This window comes from Sinocyclocheilus grahami, unplaced genomic scaffold, assembly GCF_001515645.1.
Source record: "Sinocyclocheilus grahami isolate Dianchi unplaced genomic scaffold, SAMN03320097.WGS_v1.1 scaffold1260.1, whole genome shotgun sequence".
NCBI lineage: Eukaryota > Metazoa > Chordata > Actinopteri > Cypriniformes > Cyprinidae > Sinocyclocheilus > Sinocyclocheilus grahami.
Genome location: NW_015506439.1, coordinates 232,314 through 249,192, shown reverse-complemented (window position 1 = coordinate 249,192; position 16,879 = coordinate 232,314). Strand labels below are relative to the sequence as shown.

General features: G+C 41.7%; 1 protein-coding gene across 1 annotated transcript in view; it reads right to left on the bottom strand.

The window, feature by feature from the left end:
* Positions 1–4,177: 4,177 nt before the first annotated feature.
* LOC107568597 (BAH and coiled-coil domain-containing protein 1-like) overlaps positions 4,178–16,879 on the bottom strand; it is a 98,323-nt gene continuing 85,621 nt past the window's right edge. Inside the window, exons 19-28 of the mRNA XM_016254563.1 lie at positions 13,733–13,813; positions 13,385–13,514; positions 13,140–13,257; positions 11,260–11,335; positions 8,674–8,782; positions 8,452–8,562; positions 7,442–7,579; positions 6,065–7,278; positions 5,142–5,378; positions 4,178–4,798 (exon numbers count right to left, since the gene is read on the bottom strand). Of these exons, the coding sequence (XP_016110049.1) occupies positions 4,589–4,798; positions 5,142–5,378; positions 6,065–7,278; positions 7,442–7,579; positions 8,452–8,562; positions 8,674–8,782; positions 11,260–11,335; positions 13,140–13,257; positions 13,385–13,514; positions 13,733–13,813 (2,424 nt within the window). The 3' untranslated portion in view covers positions 4,178–4,588. The remainder of the gene's footprint in view (positions 4,799–5,141; positions 5,379–6,064; positions 7,279–7,441; positions 7,580–8,451; positions 8,563–8,673; positions 8,783–11,259; positions 11,336–13,139; positions 13,258–13,384; positions 13,515–13,732; positions 13,814–16,879) is intronic.

The window sequence follows — 16,879 nt, the reverse complement described above, 5'->3', positions numbered from 1 at the left end:
TCAAAACAACCCAACCACTGGGTCAAAACAACCCTATAGCTGGGTTTGTCCATTTTTAACCCAACTTTTTTTAGAGTGTAGTTTGTTATACAGTTAATATACTGTTCTCAATTATCTATTATAAAACAGTATTTACTATTAGTACATTTTCTGTCACCATAAAATGCTAATGTTACCGTCTGCTTTGATTTTTTTTCTTCTTTTTTCTTTCTAAGAGTCTCCACCCATTACGTTGATGTGAGCCACCCAACTTACCTGGAGAAGATTCACCATTCTGGATGTGGTTGTGGTGGGACAGCTGTCAGCTTTGCCAAGCACACACACACATGTTGGGTTTTTGTGTTTTCTGAGGCATAGATATAAATCTAACTTTTACCAAAAACATAACTTATTTTATATGAATAAACGATCATCATTTAGTTTGATTCATAAGCAGTTTTTTCCCCACAATGTCAAAAATTTCGGTTTTTACTATCCTTTTAGGGACATTTGATCCCCACAAGGTAGGAAATACCTGGACCACACACATGTTGGGTTTCCATGTTTTATGGGGACTTTCCATAGACGATTCTTATACTGCACAAACTGTGTATTATATGCAATAACTATAAACACAACCCTCACAGCAAACATTCTGAATTAGGGCTGCACGATTAATCGAATGCAATTGTGATGCGCATTTTGTTAGTAATGCCGTTTCTGTAATCAGCAGTAAATCATCACATGCTTTCAGATGGAGCAGCATTTACTACACAGAGCCGTAGTTCACTGACAAGTTACGCAAAAAAAAATCGCAGAAGATTTTATTGCGCGATTCTGAAATTCAAAGATTTACTGCTGATCACAGAACCGTGCTTCACTGAAAGATACGCATGACAATCGCAGCTTCTGTCGAATCGCGATCTCGATTCCATTTCGATTTATCGTGCAGCCCTATTCTAAATGTTCTAAAAACATAATTTAACATGATTTATAAACTATTTTCCTCATGGGGACCAAAATTGTCCCCATAAGATCAAACATTTCGGTTCAGGTATTACTATCATTGTGGGGACATTTTGAACCACACACACACACACACACTAGGAGTGAACTGGCTTTTAAACTCAACTTGAAATAAAAAACTGACCCATTTATAAAAACTATTTAATAATAATAAATGTACCTGGTCTTGTTGTAGATGTACACCACCAATAAAAGTTCCTCTCAAATTTTTTTTAACAAGATATGTCAAATTAAATCAAAGTCCAAGGATTTTTTTAATGTGATATTTATTCATAAGCCCTCTATAAAAAAAATGTAATACTAAACCACATTTACAGTTGATCTTACTCAAAGTATTTTTTTTGTAAAATGTTTACCCCAAAATCAAGCCTTACTTTACACATGTACAATCTTTACAATATTTCAAACCAAAGAAAGGGGGGGGGGAATATGATGGAACAAAATAAACATATAAAGATATACATAATTTTTCATTTAACAAAGTTAGAACATCTAATTTTTATCAGAGATTCTTGGACAAGTGGAATATTAAGTACATGCCTTGCGGCATTTAAAGAAAGCTGCTTAGTAGGACAGACGTTCCTGCGTCCTCCTTATCACTTCCTGTTACCCACCGGCCTTTGCAAAAAGCTTAGAAATGCTGAGTGCCGTTCAAAATATTTAGCCAAAGTAGTATTGCACCTTTGCCATGAACAAGTGACCTGCTCTTGTAACATATCAGACGTGCTGACCTGAATACCCTTGTTTCCTACGCAACAAAGCACCTTTGACCTTCATTTGGGAACATTAATTACGTTTCTCCCGATTTAAAAGGAGATTGTAATCAACCTGTGTGACTTACAGACAGATCCTTAGATAATATGCATGCTTAACTTATGCTAAGTACATTCACAACTCTATCCAGTGCCCTCTTGCGTCAAAACAATCAAACATAAAGGCAGAGTACAAAAAGGCACACACACACCCACACATAAACACACAGACCTTTTTATATAAACCTTGCTCTGATTACATGTTTTTTTTTCATAAACAGATCCTAACATCCTACAAATCAATCATACTGGAAATATGATGTCAAACTATTAATGGGGAACAAGTCATAAACACAGGCTATGTTCAAAATGGAATAGTAGTGTATTACTTAGTAAATACTGTGCAGTATATACAGTTTACTGCCTATTCTTTGAAATAATCATTGAAAATAAAAGTCCAATTTTATGTATAATTCACATTTGGCATTCTGATCAAATGAGTGAAGAAAGAGAGAGCTACTTGTTCAGTCGGCAAACTAAAAATGAACGGTCAAGTTGAGTGCATTGCATTGTGGGATACAGAATTCCATGCTCTATGTATACTGCACATTTTGGCATAGTAAGTCATCCAGGTATTACATACAGAAAATATGGATACTGTGCACAGTATACATACTATATAATCCAGCAGTAAGAGAAGTGTGCTACTCCAAACATATAGCCACATGTACACTGTTCATTCAGACTTTCTGCAATAAGCAAATGACAAGGCCAAATGTGGCAATGGGGACATTCTGGAAGTTAATTTGTAAATCTTAAAGGATGGGGGTAAACGGAGGATGGAGGGGTCAGTGAACAACATCACTTCCCCTGCAGGGCTGAAGCTGTTGTTAATGGGGTGGCAAGAGGTGAAGGTCCGACTGTAGCTCAATCATGTTAATACGACACTTTTGGGTCAAATAGATCACAGACATTTTCATCCCGATCTATTGGTTTGTAATGAAACAGTAACACTGTAAATAAATAAACACTAATGATAAAAACATTAAAACATTAAAAAAATAATACTTGTACAAAACAGTGAAGTGATTGCATAATCAGAAATGACTATTTTTGGCACAAAAAAAGAAGAATGCGATGATTGTGTGAGCCTTTCAAACAGTGGATGCTCCTTCATGCATGAATGCGATTGTCCCTCACAGTAAAAAAAATGAGTGCATGGAGTACAGTCTGAGCGTACACCAACTTCTCTATGAACTCCAGCTGTGCCTAGTGCTCTAACATTCCCTTGCTTTTAGTGCCCTGACTCTGGGATACTAAGATAAAGGATCAGGTGTATTTCACCATTAACAGAAATACCACTTTTGATGGGTGCTAAAGTTAAAAATGCAGTCAAAACTTTGTTGAAAAGCAAAGAAATATGTACATACAGTGCAGGATGCATTTGAAAACAAAAAATGCATCAGAAACAGTAATAACACATGTCTAATTCTTTTTTCAGGTTTTTCTGTTATTATGTACCAGTATTTTAGATGAATCTCACAAATTAGGCCAATAACAAAAAAATCATTGTGTCCAGACAAACCTTCTGATTTTCATTACTGTATTATGGTAATGAGAATGACATTGTGCTTAATGTTACTACGCGTCAGTTTAAATGGTCCTAAATTCAGGCTTTGTGATTTCTTCATGATTTTGATGCGAAAAATAACCTGGACATTTCTTTATGAGATTCTTGCTTTTACTTTCCTTATTTGTAGACTAATTTCAAAATCTGATTCAATTTGACCACTGGTGTCAAATTTGTAGAAGTATTTTAAGGTGTCAGTACATTTTCCCCCCTTTGTTTTAACATTAAAGTGTTTTGTTTCTGCAAACATAAGCAAAAAAAATAAATAAAAGAAGCAAGAGTAAAAAAGTAAGACATTAAAGGAACAAATGCCCAAAGTGCAGCCAATGAAAGGATGGTGCCCCGTGTAACCCCTCTCTCTGAAAGAGAAAGCAGGGCAGGGACAACTCCTCTCTCATTGTATCAGCAGGCCATGTGCAGTGCAATGCATACATCATCAGTCCTCCCTCTCACAGAAACCAACAACTACTATATCACCCACTTATACAAAAATAAATCAATCAGAACAGGGTAAGATAAGCCTCTGTACATTACACTGATATAAAATAGCTTCAAATATTTACATATAGACAGCAACATAATAAACACACATACATAAAAAAAAAAAAAACACCAGCAACCTGTCCTGTACAATATACACCTGAATAAAAAGACGTTAAGAGGTACTGAAGTGTATGGCTTGATAGGAAATAATTCCCTATATATATATATATATATATATATATACATAAATGAACTTAATATATATTTATATATATATATATATATAAATGTACTTAAATATCCCTGGAATCATGAAAGTGTCGTGCAGAGAGCGCCCACACTACCGCTGCCTACAACATGGCTCAAGTCTTCATAATCACCTGCCATGTTCTCCAAACCGACAGTTTTGCTTTGGTGATCTAAGATCAGATAACGGTTCATATAAAATTAGATCCACAATATGTCCGTTAGAAAACCTCAGAAGAGAAGTAGGACCATGGACAAACTGCATCTACTGTACTGCATCTACTGTACTGTAAGGTATCGCTAGGAGGAGCATGCACATATCTCCTCGGAGTAGACAGAGTTTATGGGTATGAGGGTAGAAATCTACTTCCTGGTCCTCTCTCAGAATGTCCAGTCTCTTATTAGCACTGCGACATCTCTGACTTTGGATCAAAGACAACTCAGTAGTATACGCAGACAAGCAAGTCCAGTGCTAACAGAGTATGGACATTCCGTCTGCAGTGAGCAGCTGGCCACTGGTGGGGTCGTAAGTGCCGGCCAGGTAGTACAGGTCATGATAGCTCCCATCAGACTTCCTGTTGCGGGTCAATCGCTCGTATTCCTCAAGTGTGACCACCTGACACGTATGAGAGATTGTCTGGACATCGTTTTCATCCTCATGGCATGACTGGTACAGAGCATGCTAAAAACAATGAAAAAAATATAATTTACATTTCCTCTCACTTACCTGCTAACATTTTCATAATATCAGCATTTCAGTACTGACTGTCAAAACTTGACATGAGAACAAACACTGAATAGCGCTCCTAACTCTAATTATTACCTGGGTGCAAATTTTATGATTTCTACAATGCTAATGAATGTTAATTAGGTTTCATGACTGAATTGAAGGTTATGAAACAGTGAAAGCATGACTTAATACAGATAAGCCAGCTTATTTTAACATAATTCAAATTAAATATTTGTAGTATAATCATCTAAATGTCCATTGTGACTGACAGTACGCCATATGTTTGGATACTTACTTTGCCATCACGATGTCTCTTGCTTAGCTTGGTCTCTTCAGGGTGGTAGAACCACTGGACCTTCACGACCATGCTGCTCTGCAATGACTCCCAGAAACTCTCAATGCGGCCGATTAAAGGCAGATGAGGCTGCCCAGTTGAAAGAAACACAGCACAGTCTCCCACCCGCACCATGTCCTTGCCACGCACTATAGCCTTGTAGAAAAGCTTCCGGGCCTTTCCCTTAAGTCCACGGCGCTAATGTGATAAAGAGAGCTTCAGGTTTTTTGCAGATGTTTGCATACAACAATTATTTAATTTGCTTAAATGTGAAATTTAGGTGAAAAGTTAGTAAAAAATAATGATTGTTTCCAATCAGCTATTGCAGGGGTCACCAAACTCGGTTCTGGAGGGCTGGAGTCCTGTAGAGTTTAGCTCCAACTTGCCTCAACACACCTGCTTGGAAGTTTCAAGTATACCTAGTAAGACCTTGACTAGCTGGTTCAGGTGTGTTTGATTAGGGTTGGAGCTAAACTCTGCAGGACACCATCCCTCCAGGACCGAGTTTGGTCACCCCTGAGCTATCATTTGCACTATAGTTAGCCACCCACTAAACAGCTTATTAAACATAGTCACGGGTAAGAAACTCACACCATTGGCTGGGCCTTGTTATGCACTATGTTGACATTGGTAACTATAAGGGTTAATACCAAACCACAAGCCTTTCTATTTGTACTCAGAATCTAAAAACAAATGGTATTACTGCATCCCTAGTTGAGCCGGAAATTGACCGCCCAGAGCAATGCTTTGGAAGCACCAAAGAGTTAAATTGTAATACACTTTAGGACAACTTGTCACTGATGCTGCACATTAAGCTGGGATCAATGAGATGACCAGTTACTAAATTAATGAGCAAAGCAGTGATCTTTTAAACACTGACTCACTTGTGTGGGGTTTCCAGACCACCTCCACTGCTGTCTAGATGGCAGGATGGGTGACACTCTGGGTTTGGACTGGTCTACTAGAAGCCGTTGCCTCTTAACCAGATCTTTAGAGGTTTTGGAGAGTGAACTGGGACACTCTTTCCTCTTCTGTGGCTTGCTGTTAGTACTGTGATTGCTATGCCCACCTTTGGCACTGGACACTGCCACAGCTTTGGCCACAAAGGAGTGCCGTGGGGGTCCCACAGGGGGTTCAGGGGTCTGGAGCAAAGAATGGTGGGGGGTCAAGCAGCTTTGGAGCAACAGCGTGGAGCTTTCCTCATCCTCCGAGCTGTAAGATGAGTCATTTTCAGAAGAGCATAGACTGGAACTGGAGAGAGAGCCTGAACTGGAAGAGCTGGAAGAACCTGAGGAAGACGAGGAGACTGAGATGCGTGAGAGAAAATGGCCAGCTGTTCTCAAACTTCCAGAGCCAGGAGCAAGTGCTGCATGGCCCGTCCTCCTTTCCACTTCCTCCTCTTCTTCATCCATGTCTGAGTAAGAGCTGTGGCAGTCCCTGTGGCAGCCAAGGTTCAAGTCTCCATACTCACTCATGCGCAATGATGGAGAAGGCTTCCTCTGGACTGCTGTCCCTTTTAGCATGAGCTCTGCTCGTGAGTCATCTCCTTTCCTGTTGTCCTTGACCAGCAGAACTGGGTGTGAATAAGCCTCTGCCCTGGGCAAACTACCCACCCCATTGGAGCCAAATCCCGAGGCTCCCAGCAACAGGAGAGCCTTACTGTTTTTAGTCTTTGGAGACGTTACTCCTTCATGGTCCAATTTGACTAGAAATTCGGCTTTCTTGCCCCGATGTGGTGCTGGCTCCTCAGTCCTCTTCTTTTGACCATAAGAAGTGTTCTTGCCCTCCAGTGAAATCCCAGATATCTGGCTGCCAAAGGATGAATAACCATTAGCTATGCTGCTAAAGGAGTCAACCTCAAAGGAGCTACTGCTAAAGAGGCCTTTGGTTGGTGTCGTCATGGAGACTGAAGGTCGAGAGGATGTTTCTGCCACCCTGCCTTTCAAGGCCCTCTTCGAGGCTGAGCCATTGAGCTGAAAAACGTTAACAGGCATTCTCTTCCTGGGTGCAGCCACTGATGGCCATGTCACAGCAGGTGCTGAGCTCTTGGCTACACTGTCTGAGAGAGACTTTTTTATCCTTGAAACTTTAGGCCTCCCTGTAAAGAAATGTTAAACATTTATAACAAACTTGATGATGATCAACATTCACAGAGTCTTGGACAGCATTTTTGGACATTTTTCAGATCATAGGCACATTTGTAAAGCTGTCTAGATAGGCAGTCTACTAGGTTTTGAGTGGTTTATTGTAGAAAGTCATACCTGGTCCTCTGACGGGCTTCTCCTGAGCTTTGAATCTGTCTGTATTTGCCGTTCTTTCTCTCAGAGTCTTGTTTTCTTGCATGGAGCTATTTTTGTGAAGCTGCCCCTCAGAGACGAGTGCAGGACTCACATCAGCACCTGAAAGGGCAGAGGAGGTGTAATTTTATTTTTTTATTGACCTTTACAATGCATGTCAAATACATGTGAAGTCTAAGAATCAATGATAGAAGCTCAGTTCCAAATCCTAGTGAGCTACCAACCTAGGCAGTGTTTTAAGGCACCATATGTGACAATAGGCATCTTCTAAGATACCTAGTTATGGCTGAAGTCTAAGGCAACATGTATTTATCCATTTCAGATAAGGCAATCCCATTGAAAACAAGCAAACATTCGCCAAGACTGGATTGACTCTAAATAAATATCAGTATAGACTTCAACCCACTATTTCTGTGTACTTTGTATTTTTGTGTTTAGTAAAAATAGCTTTGTTAGCTAAGCATGTACTAATGCAAAACTCTTCAGAAATCAAATGCGAATGTTAGTCAAATCTCAAATTATATGAGGAGTTCTATTTAATTTTTTTGACTGGCTGTTAAATAGGTTGCTGCCTATGTGAAGTATTTTAAATAATTTTTGTTACCCTGATGAAAAGACCAGCTTAGATCAGTATAATTTTCAATTTCCATGCTAGTCCAGCCTGTTTTTTGCTACTTGGAGGTGGTTTGGTGCTGTTCTAGCTGGTGGCCCAACACAGTAAAATTATTTACAAAAGCACAGCATGGTTTTTCTGATGAAACTGGTTGACTCTGCTGATGAATCTATTCAAGATGCCTTTTGGGGACCATCACCAAAGTCAACATATGCTATGTTTGTCTTCGCTGCAGGGTAGGATGCTGCCTGTTTAGACAGTAGACAGAGGTAGCTGACTAGGTTTTAGAACAGAGTTAATGACAGATTCTAATCAGAATGTCAAGTGAGGTAGAACTATAAAAAAACAAAGTGGGACCTACATTGGATTTGGTAATCGGGAGGGAGAAAGCGAATATTGGAGAGAGAGATCCACCCTCTATCTCCATCATCAAACTCCACCATAACCCCACCAGGTTTACCTTCATCACCATCTAGAAGACCACCAGAACTAGTTAATTTAATTGAAACAATTTACAGTAGTTCTTTAATCCTTGAATTGTTATGTGCTATTTAGGAAAGAGAAAACTATGTCTATGCCTCACCCCTTTGCACAAATCCCGGGTAAAGACATCGTGAGCGCTCACTCCAGTAAGCACACACTCTAGTCCCTTCTTTTAGCACAGCCTCAGTGTCAGGGCGTATATCCAGTACCTAACACACACACACACACAGGAACAAACTTCTGTCAGGCAATGCCAGTGAAAGTGGTTTTGGACTCCCAAGATGATAAATGACACACACAGAAGTCAATCAGTGAGGCTCTTATGAAAGCAGCACTTATCTCATGCCAGCATGTTAGGGCTGAAAGCCACGGAAGCGGTGTGGTAAACACTAACTTGCTGAGTAATAATGAGGAGTGTGTGAATGGAGCGACTGTGATTGCAGGTTTGCAGCATTTCTCTGTCTAACAGAGCAACCAGATCCCCCCATTCAGCTCAAACCCCTTTCAGGTTTCTTTAATTTACTGTTGCTATGGTAACATGTGCTCTCTGACTGAGGGGATGTGAAGCTGGAAGGTTGTGCGTGTAGATTGGTGTCAAAGGTACATGGAGGAGTGGAACACTCTGGAAAGTGGAAGTTCAGTGTAATTAGAGACAGCTGCTGCAGAGCGTTAACACACAGCTGAATAACAAGTGTGTGTATATGTGTGTGTGTGTGTGAGAGAGAGAGAGAGACAGAAACCAAAAAAATATTTTATATAAAAAATAATTCTGACATGTTGGTGTCTCTTTCACTTGGATGTTATAAGTTGCACTGAGTAAATACATAAAAACAACCTGCTCAAAAACTTCCCCCATGGGGCAACTTTTTTTGAGCAATGTTGCTTGGGCACTTTCACATTGAGAATGGATAACAAGTGTCTATTTGGATACTTTAGATTGGTGGTGGGCCCTGTGTCTCATCTGGTTGCCCGTTGGCGGCAACAGTGTCTAAAGATGCTTACATTTCTGAAAACATTGTTCTCACTCTCTCAAATTTATTTTCTGTTAATATTATATGAATGTTACATAATATTTAATCCCTTTGATTTGTGTGACTTTCTAGAAATAAACATTAAATAAACATTCAAATAAACAGATAATAATGAAAAACTCTACATATTTAACCCTTTAGGCGCCAGGGATTTTTGGGGAAAATGCTGGAATTTGACATCAAGATTTCAAAAGCTTGTGGCTTGAAAGGGCTTAAAGATAGAGATCTACTGTAAATTAGAAAAATGTTGGGCATGACCGAAAGTTTATGTGGGGTGTAAATATACTCGTCTACTTGGCATATTATGACGTCATCAGAGGCGGCCATCTTGAATTTCATAATATTCAGGAAATAGTAGATATTGAATTGACGTTTGAACTTATTTGCATGTTTTTTTTTAAATCTTTTTATTCTCATTCCAAATGATCAGAAAAGAGGAAACCAACAATAAAACAGGATAAAGTACTAAATTACCAAGAGGCTTATCAAAGCGTTTGATCCAGTCCTGATACACTTCTTAATTTCTCAAATAATCCCAGCCACCATTGTCATTGCTATTTCCAGCCCTATTTAGATCCAGATCACCCCTGCTGCCTCTACCAAGTCTCCCGGCTCTCCCACGCACAGCACGGCCATGTGTACTGCGGCCAATCCCACCTCTTTGGGGCAGCTAGTGCTACTTCCAGCCCTATTTCTCCTACCCCTGCTGCCTCTACCTCTAGCAACAGCTCTCCTATGGACACTACAACCACGTTCTCCCCTGCCACCTCCATCCCCGTTGGGCAAAGGGTCGAAATGATCACTTGTTTGTGTTTCGTGAACACTCTCGCCTTGCACGGCGGCACCATTGTGCTGCAAAGATGTACCGGGAGAAGCACGATTATTAGACGACCGATCGTCATTTCCAAAAGGCAAATATTCCCCGTCAGAGTCAGAATCGGCAAATAACATTTGCAACACATCTTCACGGTACAACTTTTTATTAGCCATTTGGCGATTTTCTCTCATAAATCTCACAATTTACTCGCACGCTATGAACTGAACTGCTGATTTTATTAAGTATGACGTCTTGTCACAATTTTGCAACTTTGGCGTGTAGACGGTTAACTCAGCAAGAGCTAGCTAAACCAATGTTGGTCTGTAATAAAAATATATTTCCCAATGTAAAAAATATTTGTTTGCTAATTTTTTTCTTACAATTAATGAGCAGCAGGATTTATTTGACATTATACATTATTTGGGGCATTATTTAATTTCATGTTATACAAAATCTAATCCTTCATACAACAACAAAAAACATGGCATTTCTTCCATATAAAGCATTAAAGGTACTGGGACACCATAGTGTACCGTCTTCATGGAAAGTGTCAAGAAGAGCATGTAATGTTTGCAGATGTATGTGCAGTCTTGTACGTGAGAAGGTGTGAAAAGGGGTAGAGCCTGAAGTGGTGTGAAGAAAAGTGAGGCAAAAGGTGTGCTGGAAACAGGACTTTAGGAAATGGCATTGTGTATAGGGATCTCAGGAAAGAGGACATTGTTTTGTGCTGCTGTGTAATGGAAGAGGGGATTTTGGAGGATGTGGTGATGTGTGTGCGTCCTGAGAGGCCAAAGGTCAGAGGGTAGGAAGGTTTGTTTGCTGTAAATGGGAAACTCACAGCTTCCTGCAAGAGTTGCTCCAGGGAGTAGATTCTGGGTCGGTTTCCTCTCTCCCCGTCGATAACAATACTATAGCTGGAGAGAGAGCAGAAAGTACAAAGGAGTTATTTTCAGTGGTGTGTGCAATGCTTGGCCATCCGTGTCAAACTCCTACGGAGGGCTCACTTTCATTGGCTGTGACTGATTCTCTTCAGCGACACTTTTACTGTTGAACAGAGGGCTTAGAGGAAGTGATGCAGAATGACTTTTGCAACCAACTAAGGACTGTGGGAAACTAGTGGGTGATAATCACTGCTCATTTAACTGTGGTAGTGAGTATAATCCTATTGGGGTAACGTCAATCAACATGTCTTGGTGCAAAACGCAGCAACAGGAGTTTATGATAGGTGCAATGCCTCCCAAAAGCAAGACTAATGTCCAGTGTGGAGGACTCCCTGCTGATGTTAGTGCAAGCGATAGGCGTCCCGGTGGTCTCAGCGCTCTAAAGCCCGGTGATCTTAGAGGTTCTACCACCTTCCGCTGCCCTTCCAGTAAGGGCGGATGCTATTTTGTGTGTCTGGGCTATACACACTTCTGAGGTGGTGGCGTTCTCTCCAGTCCATGAGTCCGCTCTAGAGCTTACTCAAGTCTTAGAGCTCAGTCCTGCATTGGTACCAGCCTGTGAGTTCCCTGCCTGTCCTGTCTCAACCATAAAGGTCGACTTTGAGCTCTCAGCCTGTCCTGTTACGGCAATGGAGGCCATCTCTGAACTCTTAGCCTGTCCTGACACGACCATGAAAGTTGTTCCTGAACTCTCTGAATGTCCTGTTACGTCCACAGGGGCCGTTTTGAACCGCTCTGTGTTCTTAATTGCAGTTCCGTCTGCTCCGCCTTGGTGGCATTCAGATCCACCATGTTGGGTTCCAGTTCAGCCTGAGCCATTTTGGTGGTCCCCTGCACCATCAGCTCCGCTGAAGTGCTCCTCAGCTCCATTAGCTCCGCCCTGGTGGCCCTCAGCTCCGCCTGTTCCGCCCTGGTGGTCTTCGGCTCTGCCCTGGCTTCCTGCTCTGCTGGCCCTGCCCTGGTCACCAGCTCCTCCAGCTTCACCCTGGCTCCCCGATCTGCCGCAATCTTCAGTCCTACTTCCTGTCTATGGGCCTGGCCCTCCATCCCTCACCCTGTTCCGTCTCTGTTCCAAATTTTGACTTCAGTCTATTCTCGTTTAGGAGCATCTGGAAGCCACTCCTTAAGGGGGGGGGCTATGTCACGATCACCAGCTGGAGTGCTCTTGATAGCCACCAGAGGGCACTCCATCCCATACCTTTGCCACTCTATCCTGGACTGCCTTCCCCATTATCCTTTGCACACACTCATCAGCACACATTGTTTGCACCTGTGTCTTGTTAGCCTTGTTAACTCACCTTATAAAAGCCCAGTTCTTTGCCATTCATTGCTACGTCTTGTATGTGTCTGTAATTCTAAGCCTTGTTCCCTGTGTCTCCTGTGTCTTGGTTCCTGGTTTTGTTTCCCTGTCTGTCTTTTGGATTACCCTTTGCTTTTGTTTTGCCCTCTTATTGTTTGGACTCATTGCCTGTGTATGTGACCTTCTGCCTGTTTCTGGATTATGCCTTTGGATTACCCATCAATAAACACTGCACTTGGATCCTCAACCTTCATGTCCCTGTGCAGTTTCATGACACCTTGCTTGTTTCTTGGTAAAAATATTTGATCTTTTTGGTCATTATTGACTGGGGCTTGTTATTTTTTATGAATTTTACTGTACCATGTTTAAAATTATTCTGCAGAATTCCAGATATTTTTTTTCCCCCAAAATGAAAAATGTGTGTAAAAAAGTAAATATCTGGAAAGGGAGTTTGTGTGTATTATACAGTACACATACACATCAGGCGACTCCAGGGGTTGCAGATGAGCAGCATATAGTAGTTCATCATCTTTGGAGATCAGAATCTTCAGTCCATCGGTCAGGAGCTCTTTGGTCAGAATACAGTTAGGAGGAACTGCAAGATGAAAAGTAACAACTCAAAATACAATTTTACATAACCAAAGACTTCACATCATGCCTGACATCCCCTGTCAGTTGTGGTAAAATCACTACTGTAGTGTAGACCATAAGTATCCATGTACCTGGAGCAGTTTTGCTATTCGATGACACCTTCCTCTCATCCTCCTCTGAGAAGCTACTGTCCTCACCCAAGTGGAAGCCCTCATCTGCTGCAAAACTCTCCATTAGACGGCTAACTGCTCGACCTTTAGACTGAACCACAGAAACAGCACAGGCACTGAATTGCCTGAACGAAATGGAGGAAAACTCTTTTCTACATTCTCCATGTTCAGCAAAAAATGTCCTCACTTTTTCAGACTAAACGACAGAGCGTGTGAACATCACCTTACATGAAGTCGCTTCTTACTCAGCAAGAGAAGACAAGCGTTAAATGTACCAAAAGTTGTGAATGCTTGAGTTTGTGTGTGTACCTCTCGAAGTCTGGTTCTCCGAGTGCTGCCGTTATCATCACTGTCTTGGGACTGGGCTTCGGTCGACCAGTAAGTTCTCCTCTAAAGTAAGGTAAAAGAAAAACCTTTAAAGATAAGTTGCGGACAGTCATAGGCATCTGAGTTAAATGTATGCAACCAATCCACAATTTGGAGACACCTACTAAATCGTAATTACTCTTTTTCACTTTTTGAAACAATAGTAAATTATTTAAAACTACGAAATAACACAAACAGAACTATAAGAATACTAGTAAACAAGACTTTACAACTAGGGTTGTCCCAATTAAGTTTTTTGTCCCCCATACAATCATTTAATTTAGCTTATCTGCCAATACCGAGTCCTCATCCAATAATTGTGTTTACCTAGTGCTAGGTGCACACTATAAGTACCTTCAAGTTATTCAAATCAATCCAATGTGCGTGCTTGACAACTGAATAGCTCTGCAATGCTTTAAGGAATAAAATGCCTAAATCTAATCTAAGCTCTTATATTTATTACAATATAACTGTTTTCATTTTAGTGTCTTAGACTGTGTATTTATTTGATGTCTGTGCGCTGGCGTGGAAGCATCAGCAGAAGTGTCCAGCCCTCGTGTTCAGCCTCCTCGTGTGAAGACCAATGAGAGTTAAGACCTGCGACTTTACCTGCGTGACTTCACCGAGCAATAAATCCAGCAACGCACTTAAGTATTATTTTTATCTTCCCTTAACACACTCTCCTTTTCTGTCCTCTCTTTTCCACCTCTATCATGTGTTTCCAAAACATTCCGGTTGTCTCTTGAGAATGCTCTAACGCCACACGCAGACGGCAACGCAATCTTGCTAATCTGCATCCTATCTCTTCATCCTCTATTGCACCTCTTTCTTTCTCTGTGGGTCTCTGGAATTGTCAGTCAGCTGTCAACAAAGCAGACTTCATTTCTGCTTTTTCTTTACAATCCACACTCAGCATCTTGGGCTTGATTGAGACCTGGATTCGTCCACAAGACTCAGCAACCCCAGCTGATCTAGCTAACAATTTCTCTTTCTCTCACACCCCGTCAGGTTGGCCGGGGTGGGGGCACTGGTCTGCTCATTTCTAACAATTGGAAATACTCAACCCACTCTCCCCTATGCAATTATAACTCATTTGAAACTCATGCGCTTACTGTAACAGCTCCTATAAAACTCCAGGTGGTGGTAATTTACCGCCCTCCTAGGAAAATTCTAGCCACCTTCCTAGAGGAGCTGGATGGGCTGCTGTACTCATTCCCGGAGGATGGCAGTCCACTTTTAGTCTTTGGCGACTTCAAAATTTATCTGGACAAGCCTTATGCTACAGACTTCCATTCACTCCTTGCTTCATTTGATCTCAAACGACTTACCACTACAAGCACACACAAATCAGGCAACCAACTTGACTTAATTTACACACGCAATTGTATTGCAGACAACAGTTTGGTAGAACCCATACATATATCTGATCATTTCTTCATTACATTTACACTACATTTTGCTACCTGTGTGCCACCAACCCCTATACCATTTACTTTTAGACAAAACCTACACTCCCTTTCCCCCTCCCATCTTTCCTCCGTAGTATCCTCCTCTCTTCCCTCACCTACCCATTTGTCATCTGTGGATGTGAATGCAGCAACTGACACTTTATGCTCTACTTTAACCTCTTGTCTACATATTTGTCCTCTCTCCTCCAGACCAGCACGGGCTGCCCCTTCTAACCCCTGGTTAGCCGATGTTCTTCATGAGCATCCGACCAAACTCAGGGCAGCAGAGAGAAAATGGTGCAAATCAAAAGATCTGTCAGACCTGAGTATGTATCAGTCTTTGCTTTCATCTTTCTCTGCTGAAGTCCATACTGCCAAATCTTCATACTTCCACAACAAGATCAACAGTGCTCCAGACACAGGTAATCACTTCAAAACATTCAATTCTCTCCTCTGTCCCCCTCCACCACTTCTATAACAGCTGATGATTTCACCACATCCTTCACAGACACAACTAGAACAATCAGTAGTCAATTCTCAGCCCCACACACACAGGACTTCAAACCAACCACACCCACTGCTAAAACTCCCATCTTCTCCTTCTGTTCCCTCACTGAGGCAGAAGTATCAAGAACTTTTCCTCTCCAGCCATCCTACAACATGCCCTATATACCCGATCCCCTCACACCTTCTCCAAGGAATCTCTCCTACACTCTTACCAGCTCTCACACATCATCAACACATCTCTCCTCACAGGCACCTTCCCCACTGCATTCAAGCAGGCTCGGGTAACCCCACTGCTCAAAAAACTTACATTAAACACTTCTCTTATAGACAGCTACAGACCTGTCTCTCTCCTTCCATTCATAGCGAAAACCCTTGAACGAGTTGTTTTCAACCAGGTATCATTGTTTCTTTCACAGAACAATAAACTGGATGCCAACCAGTCTGGTTTCAGGAGTGGCCATTCAACTGAGACTGCACTACTGTTAGTCACGGAAGCATTGCGGATTGCAAAAGCTGATTCCAAATCACCAGTTCTTATTCTGCTGGATCTATCTGCTGCTTTTGACACTGTCAATCATCAGATCCTCCTGTCTGCCCTCTCATCACTGGGCATCACAGGGATTCCACTTCGCTGGTTTGAATCCTATCTCACTGGTAGGTCTTTCAGGGTGGCCTGGGGAGGGGAGGTATCCAAAGCACATCAACTGGTCACTGGGGTTCCTCAGGGTTAGTGAGGTTCCATCAGTTCTTGGACCCCTCCTCTTCTCCATATACACTACATCACTGGGTCCCATCATACAGGCACATGGCTTCTCCTACCATTGCTATGCTAATGACACACAGCTCTATCTCTCATTTCAACTACATGATCCAATGGTAGCTGCACAGATCTCAGGCTCCCTGGCGGACATCTCGTCATGGATGAAAGAACATCACCTACAGTTCAACCTGGCAAAGACTGAGCTTCTTGTCTTCCCTGCCACTCCAACTCTACAGCATGATTTTTCCATCCAGCTAGGTTCTTCTACAATTACCCCATCAACTTCGGTCAGAAATCTTGGTGTAATCTTTGATGACCAGCTGACCTTCAAAGACCACATTGCAAAGACTGCTCGATCTTGTAGGTTTGCATTGC